Genomic DNA, 16,314 nt, shown 5'->3' on the forward strand with positions numbered 1-16,314 from the left:
GAGCACACATACACACACACACACACCTGGGTGCTTTGCAGGGGCAGCAGGAGCCAGTGCCATGTCCCTGTTCACCATGTGGTTGACCCAGTCCTGGCATCTCCCAAAGTGCCAGTCTCTCAGGTTCACAGGGACATGTTGACAAACAGATACAGTTTTCTGTAGGCAGCGCCCATGAGCGATGCCTGTTTTGGGGATGATGTCACCACAGGCTCAGGAGATCCCCTGGCACCTCATCCTCCCTCACCTACCAGGAAAACAGGTTTCCTGAAATCCCAGCCCTCTCCTCCAGAACTGACTCAGGGGATGGGGAGCGGGCAGGATGGCTCACAGCAGACGGGGCAGCTCTGCTCTGTGCTGCTGCAGAGGTGGCCACACAGCCCAAACTGCCCCCAACATCCCAGGCTCAACATGATGCCTGAGCTGCCACCTTCCCGTGGCCCCCAGCCTCACTGCCCACCATCTATCTGCTTGTCCAGCTCAGCCAGAGCAGAGGCTTCCTCGAAACTCCCAGCAGCCTCCCCCACCAGCTGACTCCCTGCTGGGGAATGTTTCATAGCCCAGTCATGGCTGTGGGAGCTGCACAGCCCTGGGGGGATGGCAGGGGACAGGAGTGCGCGTGATGCAGGTGCCTGTGAACCCACAGTGAACCCACAAACACCAGAGACACAACTCTGAGACAAGGAGGGGGAAGAGCCCCCAAGGGAGCTGCAGCAACCCCACAGCCCCTTATTTCCATGGCACAACAAGAGATGCAGCAAAGAGGGGCTGGGGCCACCTCCTGACCTGCTCCAAGGGTGCTGGTGTGAGGCTTCCAAACCTCCTTTGGAAGGAGGTCCACCTCCATGGACTCCTGGGTCCCAGTGGGGTGAGCAGGGGGCCCAGCACAGCATTGCCCTGAGCAGATGAGCATCTCAGGCCCCCAGGACAGCCTGGCACTGGGTCCAGACATGCTCAGCCTGGACCAGAGGGCACGGTGAGGAAGGGGCAACTATGAGCATGGAGGGCCTGTGGCTGCACACCAGCAGTGCTCCTGGTGCAGACAGCAATGCAGAGGGCTCCTTGGCTGCCCTGGCAGCCCCAGTCGATGGGCTTATACAACAAGCAGAGCATTGATCGATGGCTCTGCTGCAGGCAAATGCCCCGCTGTGTCAGGGATCCTGGGAACAGCCGCCCTCCCGTGCTGGTGGAAAATCCGATGAGCTCATGAGGAGGACGCTGCCCAGCCCCAGCAGCTGCAATGCCCCAGAGACCTCCACTGCCCAGCCCCAGCAGCTGCAATGCCCCAGAGCCCTCCACTGCCCAGCCCCAGCAGCTGCAATGCCCCAGAGCCCTCCACTGCCCAGCCCCAGCAGTTGCAATGCCCCAGAGCCCTCCACTGCCCAGCCCCAGCAGCTGCAATGCCCCAGAGCCCTCCACTGCCCAGCCCCAGCAGTTGCAATGCCCCAGAGCCCTCCACTGCCCAGCCCTAGCAGCTGCAATGCCCCAGAGCCCTCCACTGCCCAGCCCCAGCAGTTGCAATGCCCCAGAGCCCTCTGTTTCTCAGCCCCTTGGTGTGGGGTGTGATGTTGCCACAGTTCCCGGGAGAGGAGGCTGCACCCAGCGGGCTGGGGCCCAGCCGTGGCTTGAGTCCCTGCAGTGTGCCCAGTGCCTTGCCTTGATGTTGTTTTTAGAGGCAGCCAAAGGGGTGCTGAGCCCCCCACAGTCAAAGGACAATTAGAGCCACGGCTCAGCCACTGCCCAGCTCTGGTGAGCTGATGCTGCAGGAGGGTGGGTGCAAACAGGGATCAGGATGGTAAACAAACTCCACCAGCACCACTGGCCAAACTACTGCACAGGCCACCCCATCCCACACCTCCCCATCCCTGTGCCCCACACCTCCTCCAGCACCAGGACTTTGCCCCCCCTCCAGCCATGAGGGCTGATCTGAACCTCTGCTCCCTCATGCTCCAGCTGACCCCCACACGCCATAGGGCAGTGATGCAGCAGGGACTCAGAGTGCATGGGTGCAGTACCAGCCTGTGTGTGCAGTGTGGGGGGCAGCCACCAGGCCCTGGGCATCATGCCACAGGGACCAGCATGCCCATGACTGCAAAGCCCTGCTGCTGCAGGACAGTCCCCTGCGGGTGCAAGTGAAAAATGAGCCAGCACTGGGCTGAGCCCTGCCCTGCCCTGCTCTGTAATTATCCCAGGCTGCATCTGTAATTAGTGCCCTGATGTCATGGTGTCAGGCCTGGGCAGCCCCACAAGCTCCCTACCAGCCCCACCTCAGCTGAAGGAGATCCCTGTTCTCTTATGTCATCCCAACGAGTTCCTTGCCCAGCTCTGCTTCTTTGCACCAGCATCACTGCTGGACCCCCATCCCTGCCCCTCTGCCCCCATGCTGCTGCAGGGCTGGATCCCTCCCTCTGGCCCCTGCAGGGCTTGGCCATTCCCACAGCGGCATCTCTGCCTGGCCACACTGCTGGCACCCTGCCCACTCCTTGCCACGCTGGCCCTGCAGGCTTGGCCACATGGCTACCACCCTCCCAGGGAGAGGGACCAGCCTGTTCTTCTGAGCCCCTCAGGCTGGGGACAAAGGCAGCGCTGCCCGTCCCCCACCCTTGGGCTGGGGAATGTGCTGCATGGCCCCAGCAGCTATAAATAGAGCAGGAGGCGCAGGCATGCGCTGGACAGGGCACACGTGGGGCTGCTCCTTGGCCCATGCGGAGCACGGCCCGGGCAGGGGGCTGCAGCTGCAGCCCGGGGTGGGACAGGGATGGGCAGGAGGGTGCAGAGAAGCCCCCAGCCCTGGGCCAGGGAGACAGGAGGGGAAGCTCCCACAGCCGTGGAGCAGCACCCAGCACTTTATTGCGAGGCCCATGGAACATGACATATCCCCTCCCTGCAGCAGCAGCCCGGAGCTGCCCCCTCTCTAACAGCCACGCAGGGGCCGGGCTGCTCCGGTGACAAGGAACCGCACGCTCAGCACCTCCGAGAGCACCCGCGTCTGCTGGCCCGGCTGCTGCCCCCCAGCGAACAGGGTGAAGGTGCCAGGCTCGAGGTGCCAGTCCTGTGCCCAGACAGCACGCTGCTCAGCCACCACCTGGAAGGACAGCTTGGTCTCCCGGCCGGCTGGCACGGCCACGCGGCGGAAAGCCACCAGCTGCCAGCGGGGCACCGGCACGGACGACTGCTCCCAGCGCAGGTACAGCTGCACCACCTGCCCGGGGGCATGGCGGTCAGCATGACAGGACCTCACAACTGCCCCCTGGCAGGGGTCTCCTGGCCACATCTGTGCCCCCTGCAGCCGCTGGGGGATCAGCTGTGCTTACCTCCTCACCATCCCACTGCCCTGTGTTCTGCAGCACCACGGACACAGAGAGGTTGGCACAGATGGGCAACGTGGGAGGGCTCAGCACCAGGTCCCGGTACTGGAAGGTGGTGTAGGACAGCCCATACCCAAAGGGGTAGAGCGGGGCCTCCTGCCCGTAGTACCGGTACGTCCGTCCCTCCATGGTGTAGTTCTCCATCGGTGGCACCTGTGGGATGTGGAGCCGGTGGAGCGGGGCAGGGCTGGGCAAGCATCAGCCCCTCATCCCACAGCTCCCCCAGGCACCGAAGGGCTGTGGGTGCCATGGGCTGCCCTGGCCTTACCTGGTGCATGCCCGCTGGCCATGTGGCTGGCAGCCTGCCGGCTGGGTTGGCCCCAGCCTCGCCCAGCAGGACTCTGGCGATGGCGAGCCCGGTGGCCTGGGCAGGGAAGAAGCAGGCCAGGATGGCCCCCACACCCTCGTGTGCCTGTGCCCAGCTCACGTCCAGGGGCCCCGCGTTGAACAGCAGCAGGATGACGGGGCGCCCGGCAGCTGCAGGGACATGGCTGTCACCCAGAGCCACGTGCCAGTGCTGCTTGGTGCCCCATGGATGGGGAACATGTTGTGGGGTGTTCACCCACTCTAGGCTGGCCCTGACCCCCAGAACTCCAGCCAGCCGAGCCCTGCAGAGCCCATACCTGCCTGCACTGCATCCTGCAGCAGCTCCAGCTGATGGCCAGGCAGGGACAGGTCCACCCGGTCCTTTGCCTCCGTCTCCACATCCGTCCCTGCATGGGGACAGCCAGCAACAGCCCCTTACACCCTGCCCAGGGCACTGCGGGCAGACGGGGCAGAGGGGCACTGACCACCTTGAAAGGGACCCAGACCTCTCCTGCTCTCCCTGCCCAGGCTGTGCCCACCTAGCACCCTCCCCACTCCCACCTACCTGTCCCCAGGCAGACCACCACCACGTCAGCTGCCCCCGCTGCACTCGCCACCTCTGCCCTTGAGTATCGCTGGCACCGCGGCTCACGGCAGCCCGCCGCGAAGCTGACGTTGGCTGGCAGCGTCTCCAGCCCCCTCCTGCACCAGGGAAGATCAGAGGGCACATGGGCTGCTGTGCCCCAGGTTTGGGGCACCTTGGGGGGGCCATGGCAGATGGCAGCACCGCGCTGTCTCACCGGGGAGTGTAGATGTACCGCGGCTCTGGCACCGGCGCATAGTCCCCAAACAGCACCCGCGGGTTGTCAGCAAAGGGACCCACCACCTGCAGAGGGCAAAGGAAGGAGAGTGGGCACTGGCAGCCCTGTGCCACCCAGCCTGCAGCTCTCCAAAGGAAGGGACACCTGCGTGCCCAGGGTACAGAGCCAGCAGCCCCTGGGTCTCTGTGTCCCCCCTGCCCCCTGTCTGGAGCTCACCGCCAGACGCTTGCCAGCCAGGTCCTGGGCCCTGAGGGGCAGGGTGCCCTTCACGTTCTTCAGCAGCACAAAGCTCTTGACAGCAGCTTCCAGCGAGAGGTTGCGGTGCTCAGGGCTCTGCACAGTGCTCAGGTTCAGGGGGCTGTAGGGATTCATGGCCGGGGGGTCAAACTCTCCCAGACGCATCCGTGTGTAGAAGAGGGGCCGCACCCGGTCACGCAGCGTCTGCGAAGACCCCAAGGCTGAAAGCTGAGCTGTGCTTGGCAGGGGCAGCCCTGGCTCCCTGCCCACACCCCCTGCTCACCTCCAGCGTGATGTTGCCCTTGGCCAGAGCCTGGGGGATGTGCATGAAGACGTTGTTCCTCAGGCCGTAGGACAGCTCCAGGTTGCAGCCGGCGTTCATCGACGCTGCCGGTGAGAAGGGAACCGGCCGTCAGGGCCGTGTGATGCCCAGGGACCCCGTGCCCGTCCTGCCAGCTCACCGACTGCCGTCTCCAGGAAGCTGTGTGTGTAGCCATGGCCCAGCATGATGAGCTCCAGGGCTCCCTCGTCGCTCACCACGTAGCCCTCGAAGCCCCACTCTCCACGCAGGATGTCAGTCAGCAGCTTCTTGTTGGCGCAGGCAGGAACGCCATTGATCCTGTTGGAGAGGGGATGGGGCAACCTGGCAAGCTGGGCACTGGCCATCCCATGGGTAGCCCAGCCCATGCCACCCCCACGGTGCTCAGTACCTGTTGTAGCTGCACATGAAGCTGTAGGAGCCAGCACGCACACAGGCCTGGAACTGGGGCAGGAAGGTGCTGCGCCAGTCCCGCTCCAGCACCTGCAAGTGTCACAGCTGAGGGGTCAGTGCCCCGGGGAGCTGCCCGCTGTCCTGTGCCCCCTCACCACCATGCTCACCTTGGCATCGAAGCTGAGCCTGGAGACAGGGATGTTCTCGGGGCCCCCGTGCACGCTGAAGTGCTTGCAGCCAGCGCTGGCCTTGATGTAGCGGGGATGCTGGCCCTGCAGCCCCTGCACGAAGCTTCGGGCCAGCTCCCCGCTCAGGAACGGGTCCTCCCCATAGGTCTCCTGGCCGAGGCACGGTGGGGTCACCACTGGGACTCCCCCAGCCCCTGGGGAGCTCCTGCCACCCTCCAGCTGGAGTCACCCCCCGTTCCCCCATGCTGGCACCTGGTTCCTGCCCCACAGCGGGTGCCTCATGATGTTGAGGACGGGGCTGAAGCAGCTGAGCCCTGTGTGGTCGTCGTAGCGGCCAGAGGCAACGAAGGCGTTGTGCTTGGCCCTCACCTCGGTGGCAGTGGCGTTGGCCACCCGGTAGATGAGCTCAGGGCTGTGGGAAGGGTGCAAAGGGGCACATGTGATTTTGGCCCGGGGCCACATCCTGCATCCCCTGTGCGCCCCGGTGCCGGTACCTGAAGGCGGCGGCGAGTCCCAGAGCCTGGGGGAAAGCCGTGGCCCAGCCGGGCGCTTCCCCGTCGCCTCGCAGACACTCCGTGTTCCAGTTGTAGGCTGCGATGCCGAGCCGCGGGACCGGCGGCGCGGGGCCGTTGCCCATCGCTCCTCCGCGGGCCACCTGCGGGGCAGCGGGGCTGAGCGCTGGGAACCGGGCTGGCCGCCGCCGCCGCCCAGCGCCCCCTCACCTGCAGCACCAGCTCTTCGGGGCTCAGCCGGCCCAGCAGGTCGTCGAGGCGCCGGTGCCAGGGCAGCGTCGGGTCTCGGAAGGGGAACGGGGACGGGGGCGGCTGTGCCCAGCCCGGCCCGGCGGCCAGCGCCGCGTACAGCAGCACGGCAGCGGCCCGGAGCCGCGCTCCCTCCGCCATGGCACGGCACGGCACGGCACGGCACGGCACGGCCCGGCCCGGCCCGGCCCGGCCCGGCACGGCACGGCACGGCACGGCACGGTACGGCACGGCACGGCACGGCACGGCACGGCACGGCGCGGCGCTCCGAGGCCACGGCGATGGGCGCGGCGGAGCGGTGCCGGAGGGTCCCGGTGCGGCGGGTCCCGATGAGCTGCCAGAACCCGGCCCCGGAGGCTGTAGAGAGGAGGAGCCGAGCCCCGGCCACCTTCTCCAAAACGAGCGGCAAGTCCCGGCCCGGGCTCCCGCGGAGCCCCGTGTCCCGGGCAGCCAAACGCTGCCTCCCGTCCCTGGGCTCCGCCGCGGTTTTCTGTTCCCACCTTCCTTCCCACGAGCACCTCCCGACTCGAAAATGTTTTGCAAGTGGGAACCTGCAGAGCTGCCCGGTTCGGTCACACCGGCTCCCTGGGACACCCTGGCTGCAGGGGCTGCCTGCAACAGGGCTGTCAGGGCACTGCCCAGAGCAGGGGCAGAAGTTGCCCCACTGCTGCTCCTGCCCCAAATTTGGGACCCTGGACCACAAGGAGAACGGCCTTCGTTAGCACACTGTGCTTTAATGAGGGTGGTGCCAGCTCAGCACAGCAGGGCACTGCCAGGGACCCAGTGTGGTGATGGGGTTCTGTGCGTGTGGGAGCAGCCACCCTGGTTGTGGTTACCCTCTTGGTGCCAAGGCTGCCAGGAGCAGCCTGAGGACAGAGCAGTGGCACCAGTGCTGGCAGGGCTGTGACTGGACCTGGCATGTGGCCCAGGGCCTGGACAGGGGACTCCCTGGCCACCAAAGGCCAACGCCACGTGACGTGCAGCAGCACGTGAGGCTCGTGCAGCCTGTGGCACACGGCAGTGCCTGTGGCTTTCTCACACTCCTGCAGGACAAACTGTGTGGTGATGGCCAGGTTTGGCTTGGCACCGGGCAGACCTACATCTCCATGAGAGTGAACTTGGCAGCCAGTTGGCTCAGGGCTCATGCCAACCTCCAGCATCATGGTGATGGGGTTGAACACCACATGCCGTGGCGCCTCTACTCTCCACACAGAATCTTGAGGGTTGGAAAGGACCTCGAAAGCTCATCCAGTGCAACCCCCCTGCCAGAGCAAGACCACCTAGAGTAGTTCACACAGGAACTCATGCAGGTGGGTTTGGAATGTCCCCAGAGAAGAAGACTCCACAACCCATCTGGGCAGCCCCTTCCAGTGCTCCCTCACCCTTTGCATTCCCCTGCATTCTCCCCAGTGGAGAGATGGACAGTGGCAGAGGGAAGAGCACAAAACAGCAACACTGGTGGTTCTCTGGCCTGTGTTGTCTACAAGAGCTGGTGCCCAGCCTGGAGGCCCACAGCCCCCCAGCAGCCAGGCGAGTCTGGGCTGTGCTGTCCCAGCCATGTAAGGCAATGGCAGCAGGTCAGCCACAGCCGGTGAGAGCCCGGCTGGCCCCAGCGCGGCTGCTCAGCGGTGACAGCGAGCAATCACCCAGCTGCTGGATTCCTGAGCAGGTGTTGAAGGGGGAGGGGGTCCCACTAAAAGCTCCCTCTGCACCCAGAGCATATCCTCCCTCCTGGCACACAGCCTCCATCACACTGCCCTGGCTGCAGCCACCCTCGAGTGTGGGTCATGCTGGGGGCTGGAAGGGCCCTGCAGAGCTGCTGCAGCCCCAGCCCCTGCTACAGCAGCATCCCCTGGCTCAGGGGGCACAGGAACGTGTCCAGGTGGGGTTGGAAACCTCCTGAGAAGGAGCCCCCACACCCTCTCTGGGCAGCCTGGCAGGGCAGGGGTTCTGTCCTTACCAGTCTCAGATCCTTCTTCAGGAACACAGCCGTGCAAATAAGGGGCCCAGAGCAGCCCATGGAGCCGCTGGTGACCGTCAGAGCAGCGTCCTTCAGGCCATGGCATGGGAAGTGACAGAGCCCACCCCATCCACCCGCTGACTGGGGTCTCTCCCCCCCGGGCAGAGAAACATTCCGACTCCAGGACACCCTTTACGGGCTCGGGGCGTCGGTTTATTTCCATCAGCATCACCTTAGACCGGTTCTAAGTACAGACCCTCTGCGGCTGCTCCCGGTGTGTGCTGCTCTCGTATCTCCTACCATCTTTGATCTGCTCACACACGGAGAAGCCCCGCAGTTCACAGCCCCGGAGCGGCACCCGGGGAAGCGCTACCAGCAGCCCCGGGCCGGGGGGAGCGGGAGGGGAACCGGGAGAGAACCGGGAGGGGAACCGGGAGAGGAACCGGGAGAGGAACCGGGAGAGGACCGGGAGGGGACCGGGAGAGAACCGGGAGGGGAACCGGGAGGGGACCGGGAGGGGACCGGGAAGGGGACGGGGGGGCTCGGGCCGGGCCGCGGTGAGCGCACGCGGCACGGCGGCCGGAGGCGCCCCCTGGCGGCACACCCCGGCCCTCGCCCCGCCCGCCCCGCTGAGTGCCGCGCAGGGTCGGTCCCGCCCCGCCGCATGCGCACAGCGGGGCCGCGGCGCACCCTGGGACTCGTAGTCCGGCGCCGCCCTGGCCGCCTCGCCTCGCCCGCGCCACCGGACTACGAGTCCCAGGGTGCCCCGCGGCGCGGCGCGGTGCGGGAGGCGGCGGGCCGGGTGTTGCCGCGCCGGGGACGCAGCGGGCCGGGCAGGATGTCGCGCCAGGCCGGCCGCGGCACGGAGAGCAAGAAAATGGTAACGGCGGCGCCTGAGGGGCCGAGCGCGGCCTGAGGGACCCTGCGGCGCCGCGGCAGGCCTGCTGCGCCCGGCACGGGATGTCCCGCCGGCGGGAGCGCGGGGCGGCGGGGGCCGAGGACGCGCAGGCCCGGCGGGGCGGGGGACAGGCGGAGGCCCGCGGCACGGCACGGCCCGGCACGGCACGGCTCTCCCGCCCGCCTGCCCCTCCTCCGCCTTTCCCGCCCCACCGGAGCCCGGCACAGGCCTTGGACGGGCCCGGCCCCAGGTGCCCCAGTGCCGCGGCCGTTCCTGCGGGACAGCCGAGTGCCGCGGGTCGGGTCGGGGTGAGGCGGGAGCGGGACGCTCGGTGCTTGCGGAAACTTGACGAAACGCAAATGCTTTCCCGGCCGCTCTTTCTTCCCTCCTCCCGGCCCCGACTCGCTGTTACCAGTCCAGCTGAACCGAGAAACGGGTGTTGGAGAACAAAACCGCAGAGCTGAGGTGTAATCCTGGCTCAAGCCAGATCGAATTAATCCCCTTTCCATGCAGTGTCAGTATTAGGAAGCAAGTAAGACAAGTCAAACTCTTTGTTTGCTCCCTCACTGGCCACGTCGATGGGCTGGTTCAGGTTCTGTGAGTGCCAGGCAGCTGCCTGCCTCTGCCCACCCCACACCACGAGGGATCCTCTTGCAGGGATTCAGCTCTTTGCACATCATTTTTATCCTTCACCAGGCTTCTGCCATGTAGCCACAGAACAGTTACATAGTGTTGGGACTGGAGGCTGCAACAGGGAAACAAAACTAGTGGAAGTACTAGTGGGAACTGTAGTCCCATTAGCTGGGCTGAAAATGAAGAGTCTTGATTCCTCTTATGAATTCAAACCTTTGTTACAACAGTTTAAAGTGACCCATGAGCAGCCCTGGCTTTGCACACGTTGGGGCTGGTGACAGGTGATGGCTTTGTGCCTGTACCCAGTTAATGAGAACATCTTGGACTGGTAACAGCTGGATTCCCTCCAGCCACTCACCCCCTGCTCCCTCCAGCTGCCAAGCCCTGTCTTTACTGACATTACTTGAAATCCTTTAAAACAGCATCACCTTTTTTTGCATGTCTGTTAAACTCTCTGCCAGTTGTCTGGCTGCCAGCTGAGCTAAAAGGGACTTCCACCTTGTCTTCACTCTTGCACAGCCTTTGTCTTTCTGAGATGAAAGCAGAACTGTAAGTAAAAAAAACCAAACCCACAGGATGTGTCAATTCCTTAGATCTAAAATTGGGTAAAAAGTAGCCAGAAGGAGCCACTGGTTCCTTTCACCTGCTTAAAGCCTTTTGATAGCTAATGAATTACAAGGTGGAATTCCCTCTGTCTTCCAACAGCCCCAGTTTCTGTCTGCTGAATGTTGTTGCTCTTTTGGGACTGATTCTTCCTTCTCTTGGTCCTGGCTTTGTGCAAGTGCTCAGAATGAAGCTGTGATCAGTGCTGTCACTTAACTCTGATGTTGTCTCTTTTCCCTTCCTTTCTGCCTGCCTGCTGCTTTCATTCTGTAGTATTGGTATTTGCCATTCATTTCACCTTCTGCATCTATGCATCTCATGGTAGGTGATAGGCTTTTAATCCCAGATTAGACTCTCTAATGTTTCTGAATGCTAGAAGTCAAGGCAGAAATAAATCAGGGTAGTTTATTTGTTGCTGTTCAGGTTCTGTGGAAAGCTAAAGCCTCTTGTGGCTTTTTTTGCAGCCTGTAGTGACTGTGCTAATCACTGGTCTGGCTGAATGGCTCCCAGCAAAATGCACTTTGATTCAGTTGGTTCAGGTTGAGGATCTGAGGTGAGTGGTGGCTGAGAGAGGAGACACATCTGGGAAGTATGCAAGGAAAGCTTGAGGAACTCTGATCCAGGCACAGAAAGCAGATGTGCACACACAGATCTGCTGAGCTGACTGGAAATCGTCCTTGCTGTTCCTTGTTTAAGGGCCTGAGGGGAGATGATTTGAAGCAAATGATGTGCCTGGGTAATTTTCTAAGGACTAGATGAGTCTTGGTAGCAGAATGTAATAAATATGAATGGATGAGCTGCAGAAAGGCCCAGCAGTGGAGCCTGATGAGCACTGCCTGTTTGCAGCACAGCACCAGCAGCTTGAGCCCGTTTACACCTCTAGGTCAGTGGTACAGATCAATTCTGGTCCTGGGCAACTGTACATTCAGCCATTCAGGAGGTCAGTAGGACACCAGTGACTGGAGGTGTCATTCCAGTTGTGTGGGGACATGCTTATTAAAGCTGAAAGATGCTGATTGGCAGCTGACTGGGGTTGCTAAGAATGGCTACAGAACGTGAGCAGCCTCCCGGGTTCCCTCTTGAGGTCAGTCAGGACACGCTACTGGGAAGTGCTGTGTGTGTGTGGGGAGAGGGAGAGAAAGGGAATGCTCAGTCATTCCTAGTCAAGGAGGATTCCTCTTTCCAAGGAGACTGAAGTTGTCTTGCCAGAGTATGAACTGAGACCTCTCCTTACTAAGCAGCAGATTCCTTTGAGACAGCAGGTTTCTGTTCCCCTCTCCAGGCCAAGGGGAAGCAGCTCTGGATGCAGCAGCTGCTCAGTCAGCTTTCTCTTTTTAACTCCTGGTTTCTCTTTTGCTTCTGCCTAGAACTCAGAGCTCTTCACACTGACCTATGGTGCTCTGGTCACCCAGCTGTGCAAGGACTATGAGAATGATGAGGATGTCAACAAGCAGCTTGACAAAATGTGAGTGTGGGTGTGGGAGCAGAGCGTGTGCTGCTCTGCGGCTCAAGCCTGCCCCACCAACTTCTGCTTCCTACCGATGTTTCTCAGGTCTTGCTTTTTAATTTTCCTTCACTATCTTGCTCTGTAACCATTGTCCATCCTTCAGAAGCTGTGTGCTGCCCACTCTGTAGCTGTTGTGTGGTGCTTTCACAGGGGTTACAACATCGGCGTCCGGCTCATCGAGGACTTTCTGGCGCGGTCCAACGTGGGCAGGTGCCACGACTTCCGTGAGACTGCAGATGTCATTGCCAAGGTGACTGTCACAGCACAGCTCTGCATGTGAGGAGAGAGTATTTGCTACTCACAGGAGTGTTCTGAGACTTTGACCAAGGATTTGAGGTGGTAAAATAGAGAGCATGAGCTCTCTGACTGATGGGAACTGGGAGAAACGTTTCACAGGGATTTTGGGGTGACGCTTTCTTCTGGGGTGTCCAGTGGCAGGACAAGGGGTGATGGGCATCAGCTGGAACACAGAAAGGTTCACTTAAACATAAGGAAAAACTATTTCACTGTAGAGATGAGGGAGCCCTGGCCCAGGCTGCCCAGGGAGGGTGTGGAGGCTCCTTCTCAGGAGGTTTCCAACCCCACCTGGACACATTTCTGTGCCCCCTGAGCGAGGGGAACTTGCTGTAGCAGGGGCTTGGGCTGGAGCAGCTCTACAGGGCCCTTCCAGCCCCACCATTCTATAATTATGAAAAATGTGATGTTTTTAGAACCCTTCAGTGATTTTCCAAAGACCAAAGCTGTGCTGTTGCTTCCTGGGACACGTTCTTGATGATTCTCTCTTTGATGTAACAGATTGCGTTTAAGATGTACCTGGGCATCACTCCAAGCGTCACCAACTGGAGTCCTGGAGGTGATGAGTTCTCCCTGATCTTGGAAAATAACCCTTTGGTGGACTTTGTTGAGCTCCCTGACAACCACTCATCTCTCATCTATTCCAACTTGCTGTGTGGAGTGCTACGAGGGGCCCTGGAAATGGTGAGCCAGAGTCTCCCTTCTAGTGAGACAAATAGATGAATCACCAGGGTATCAGCAGATACTGGGGTGTCAGGTCTGTGTTTGGGACTTCTGTGTTTGCTTTGGACTTGCTTAGCTGAAGTGTTGGAGGAACACAGATGGGGCAGCAGCACATGTAACCCTGAGTGACAGGGAGTCCTGGTTACACTGTGGGAGGTCTCTTTGCATGGTAAGGTGCCCACTGGTCACCATATGGGCCACAGTGTGATCTGGAAAGATAACAAGTGCTTCCATAGAGCTCTGCATTGCACACCATGCCCTCAGAGTCCTCAGGATGGTGCCTCATGATCACAGGGTCCCGAGAGAAGCTGCTGTTAGGAGGGGAGATCACACCTCTCCTCTTTCCCATCACCAGGGTTCAGGGTCACAGCTCTCCTCTTTCCCATCATTTAGGTTCAGATGGCTGTAGATGTGAAGTTTGTCCAGGACACGCTGAAGGGCGACAGTGTCACAGAAATAAGGATGAAGTTCATCAGGCGGATTGAGGACAATCTTCCTGCTGGTGAAGAGTGACTGGCAGCCCCAGCTCCTTTGGGCCTGGAGGGGACCATCTGGGTTTGACCTTTAGCTTTCATCACAGATCTGTAGGGATCTCCTGCCCCTGTACATTCAGACTGAGTCACTCACTGTTTAAGGTGGTGTTATATTCTTCTACTGTTACTCCCATCCTCTATAGAAGACCATTGTCTGGTTGCTCTTTTATTTCACAGGTTCATTCTGAAGCTCTTTCATAAGGTGATGTCTCTTTCATATTCCCTGGGGACTCTTTCAACTCTTCCTTTCTAGTTGTGACATTTGGTTGTGCAAGAACTACTGCTCAGAGTCTAGGAGAGCTCCAGCCCTTTCACATCTGCAGCTGGGTTTGCCACCAGAACTGGGTACCAAGCCGTGCCAGCCCAGCGGTGCCCTGTTAAATGCTGGCCTTAAAAAGAGGTGTTTAAAGTTAATTTGGAGCTACACACATAGCCTTTCTGTAGATCAAACTGTCTTTGATTCTGAAGTTCCCAGTAAAACACAGGCCTGACACCAAGGGGTGGTTTGGGAGAGCTGTGCTGGGTTGGGAGGCTCCTTTTCTTCAAGGGCTGTGGTGTTGTGGTGGCTTTGGCAGCACCGGGGCAGGGGCGTGGGTTCAGCAGGTCTCTGTAGCTCAACCTTTTGGCATTTCCCCTTCCCATCAGTCTCAGGACTCCTCCCCTCAGAAGGGGAGGCCCGTTGAACCACCCTGGAGCAGCAGTGAATATTTTCAGTGGAGAAAAAAGGCCAAGAGTGGCTGAAAGGCCGTTGGGGTGTGAGAGCGTGTGCGGCCCCGGGGCACGTCCAGGGGATGAAAACCAGAACTCCCACTGACAAGGAGGTATTGAAATGTGTCTCAGCTAGTGGAGCCTCTTCTCCAGTTACAGTCTACAAACACTGTGTGGTGCAGAGGTGCTGCTGGGCTCTGTTCTCACAGATGTTTGGGCTCCAGCAGAATTTCCTGCCTTACTTGACTTGGCGAGCGGGCTGAGGCACCTGCTGCTCTGTAAAACAAACACAGAGTGGTGTTCTGTCTCCAAAGAGCAAGATATTGGAAAATCAACTTCCTCTGCCATCCTTTTCAGCCAGAACATGCAGTCAGACACTCAGTTCTCACATCACTTTCCATAGCATGAAGGCACAGATCCACGGAGACCGTTTGGAGCTCGGCGGCTTCCACCAGCGCTGGCGGCTCCGAGACCTTTTGTGGCTGAGTGGAGGGTGAGAGAGAGAGAGCTGCTGCTTGTGCTGCTGTTCCTTCAGGTTCTCCAGGTGAATGTTGGCTCATCTGGACGCTTCATCCCTTTTGGTTTGGTTCCCTTTGTTGGGATGCTCCGTGTGCTGTGTGTCCTGGAAGAGCAGTCAGAGCACAGCACAGAGGGAGAGCGCTGGGAGGTGTTTTGGACAGAGGTGCCACACGCTGCAGAGAGAAAATGATCCCCCATTTCTCCCTGTTGCCCATTAGAGATTGTTTAAAGCTGCATTTTAAAAGCAATTGCATTAAAAGCCTCCTGGTGTCAACTCTTTGGTTTCCTCTGGCTTTGTTTGGATGTGGTGCCGCGGGTGACGGCAGCGACGCACCAGGAATGTCTGGAGCGGGTGGGAGCTGCTGCCCGGGGAGGAAACTGCCCAGTATTCACCTCACGGAGACTGGGGGTGGGACTGGGGGCTGATGGGCAGCACTGGGAAACCAGACAGTCAATGTTTGCTTGGTTGAGCACTTGGCCTTTTGCTGCCCTCTGAATACTCGTGTGAATGTCAGCAGGGACTTGCTGCCGCCAGCCCTCGCTGCAGATGCTGTTTGTGCTCATTCATGGTGGTAAAATGCCACCTTGAGAGGCATCTGTGCCCCCTTGTGCCAGCTCAACCTAGGAGCTGCTCCATGGCTGCTGTGGGCCATGTGTGTGTAGGTGAGGAATGGTGATGGCAGCTCTCCAGGAGCAGGAATTTGTGCCTCCTTTTCTCGTCTAAATGGTGTAAACCCTCCCCAGGACCCTGTGGGGTGAGGGAGCTGCCTGCAGTGTGCTGGTGGGCATCTCCCCACTGCCCCCTTTAGCTCCAGGCATGGCACACCCTGGCACTGCCAGCCCAGGGACAGGGAATCGTAGAACAGTGGAGGCTGGAAGGGCCCTGCAGAGTTGCTCGAGCCCAACTCCCTGCTAAAGCAGGTTCCCCTCACTCAGGGCACAGGAACGTGTCCAGGTGGGGTTAGAAACCTCCTGAGAAGGAGCCTCCACACCCTCCCTGGGCAGCCTGGACCAGGGCTCCCTCACCTCAGTACCAAAGGACTTTCTCCTCCTGTGCCAATGGAACTTCTTGTGTTCCAGGTCTGTCCATCACCCCTTGTCCCATCACTACACACAAAAACGTGTCCCCCATCCTCCTGACACCCACCCTTCAGGTACCTGTAAGTGTTGATGAGGTCTCCCCTCAGTCTTCTCTTTTCTAGGAAGCAGCAGCTTTTGCAGTGAAGTGCCTTCTTCTCCTTGGCTGGAGCTGGGGAGCATCAGGTGTTGCCTCAACAGCCAGAAGAGCCACAAACAGCCCCAGCTCACACCCAGCTCCTGAGGCAGCTTTGGGCAGTGACTGCCCCAGGGGCTGTGTCTGGAGGGTCTGGGAGGAAGCTGATCCTGCAGCTAAAAGGGGGTTTATTTTACAATGGGGAGCTCAGGACAGGGCTTTCTCCCTCTCACCCTGCTGGGAGTGGGGCTGGGGCTCCCACTGTCCCTCCCTGGGAGTTCCAGACTCGTGCAGTAATTTGCTGGGGCGACTGGGTCAGAAGCAGCTCAG

At 60.4% G+C, this 16,314-nt stretch overlaps 2 protein-coding genes across 4 annotated transcripts; one reads left to right on the forward strand and one right to left on the reverse strand.

Annotated features, from left to right (window-relative positions):
* Nucleotides 1-2,828: 2,828 nt before the first annotated feature.
* LOC104552636 (uncharacterized) lies at nucleotides 2,829-7,556 on the reverse strand. Its single transcript, XM_062014284.1, is given in 16 exon segments — nucleotides 2,829-3,202; nucleotides 3,315-3,521; nucleotides 3,637-3,845; nucleotides 3,992-4,081; nucleotides 4,240-4,376; nucleotides 4,475-4,560; nucleotides 4,712-4,936; nucleotides 5,016-5,119; nucleotides 5,194-5,351; nucleotides 5,443-5,534; nucleotides 5,612-5,782; nucleotides 5,885-6,044; nucleotides 6,127-6,287; nucleotides 6,355-6,656; nucleotides 6,659-6,727; nucleotides 7,307-7,556. Coding segments are annotated over 16 exon segments (2,709 nt in total). The 3' UTR covers nucleotides 2,829-2,914.
* A 1,585-nt stretch (nucleotides 7,557-9,141) lies between these two features.
* TRAPPC3 (trafficking protein particle complex subunit 3) lies at nucleotides 9,142-15,045 on the forward strand. 3 transcript variants are annotated; one of them, XM_062014649.1, is made up of 6 exons: nucleotides 9,142-9,233; nucleotides 10,761-10,808; nucleotides 11,855-11,952; nucleotides 12,145-12,244; nucleotides 12,790-12,972; nucleotides 13,405-15,045. In XM_062014649.1, the coding sequence occupies exons 1-6, from the start codon at nucleotides 9,192-9,194 to the stop codon at nucleotides 13,522-13,524; spliced, it is 591 nt and encodes a 196-aa protein (XP_061870633.1). In that variant the 5' UTR covers nucleotides 9,142-9,191; the 3' UTR covers nucleotides 13,525-15,045. The 3 variants fall into 3 exon arrangements, with proteins under 3 accessions (XP_061870633.1, XP_061870631.1, XP_061870632.1); XM_062014648.1 differs by lacking the exon at nucleotides 10,761-10,808 and adding an exon at nucleotides 10,952-11,040 and having other exon boundaries at nucleotides 9,150-9,233; XM_062014647.1 differs by lacking the exon at nucleotides 10,761-10,808.
* The last annotated feature ends 1,269 nt before the right edge of the window (nucleotides 15,046-16,314 follow it).

This window comes from Colius striatus, chromosome 24 (assembly GCF_028858725.1).
Source record: "Colius striatus isolate bColStr4 chromosome 24, bColStr4.1.hap1, whole genome shotgun sequence".
NCBI classification, from domain to species: Eukaryota; Metazoa; Chordata; class Aves; order Coliiformes; family Coliidae; genus Colius; species Colius striatus.

What these genes read in the sequence shown, in the direction of transcription:
- TRAPPC3 (XM_062014649.1), top strand. Translation starts at nt 9,192, where the DNA reads ATGTCGCGCCAGGCCGGCCGCGGCACGGAGAGCAAGAAAATG. An exon ending in GCACGGAGAGCAAGAAAATG is followed by an intron (nt 9,234 to 10,760) that starts GTAACGGCGGCG and finishes TTCATTCTGTAG; the next exon opens with TATTGGTATTTGCCATTCAT. An exon ending in CTGCATCTATGCATCTCATG is followed by an intron (nt 10,809 to 11,854) that starts GTAGGTGATAGG and finishes GCTTCTGCCTAG; the next exon opens with AACTCAGAGCTCTTCACACT.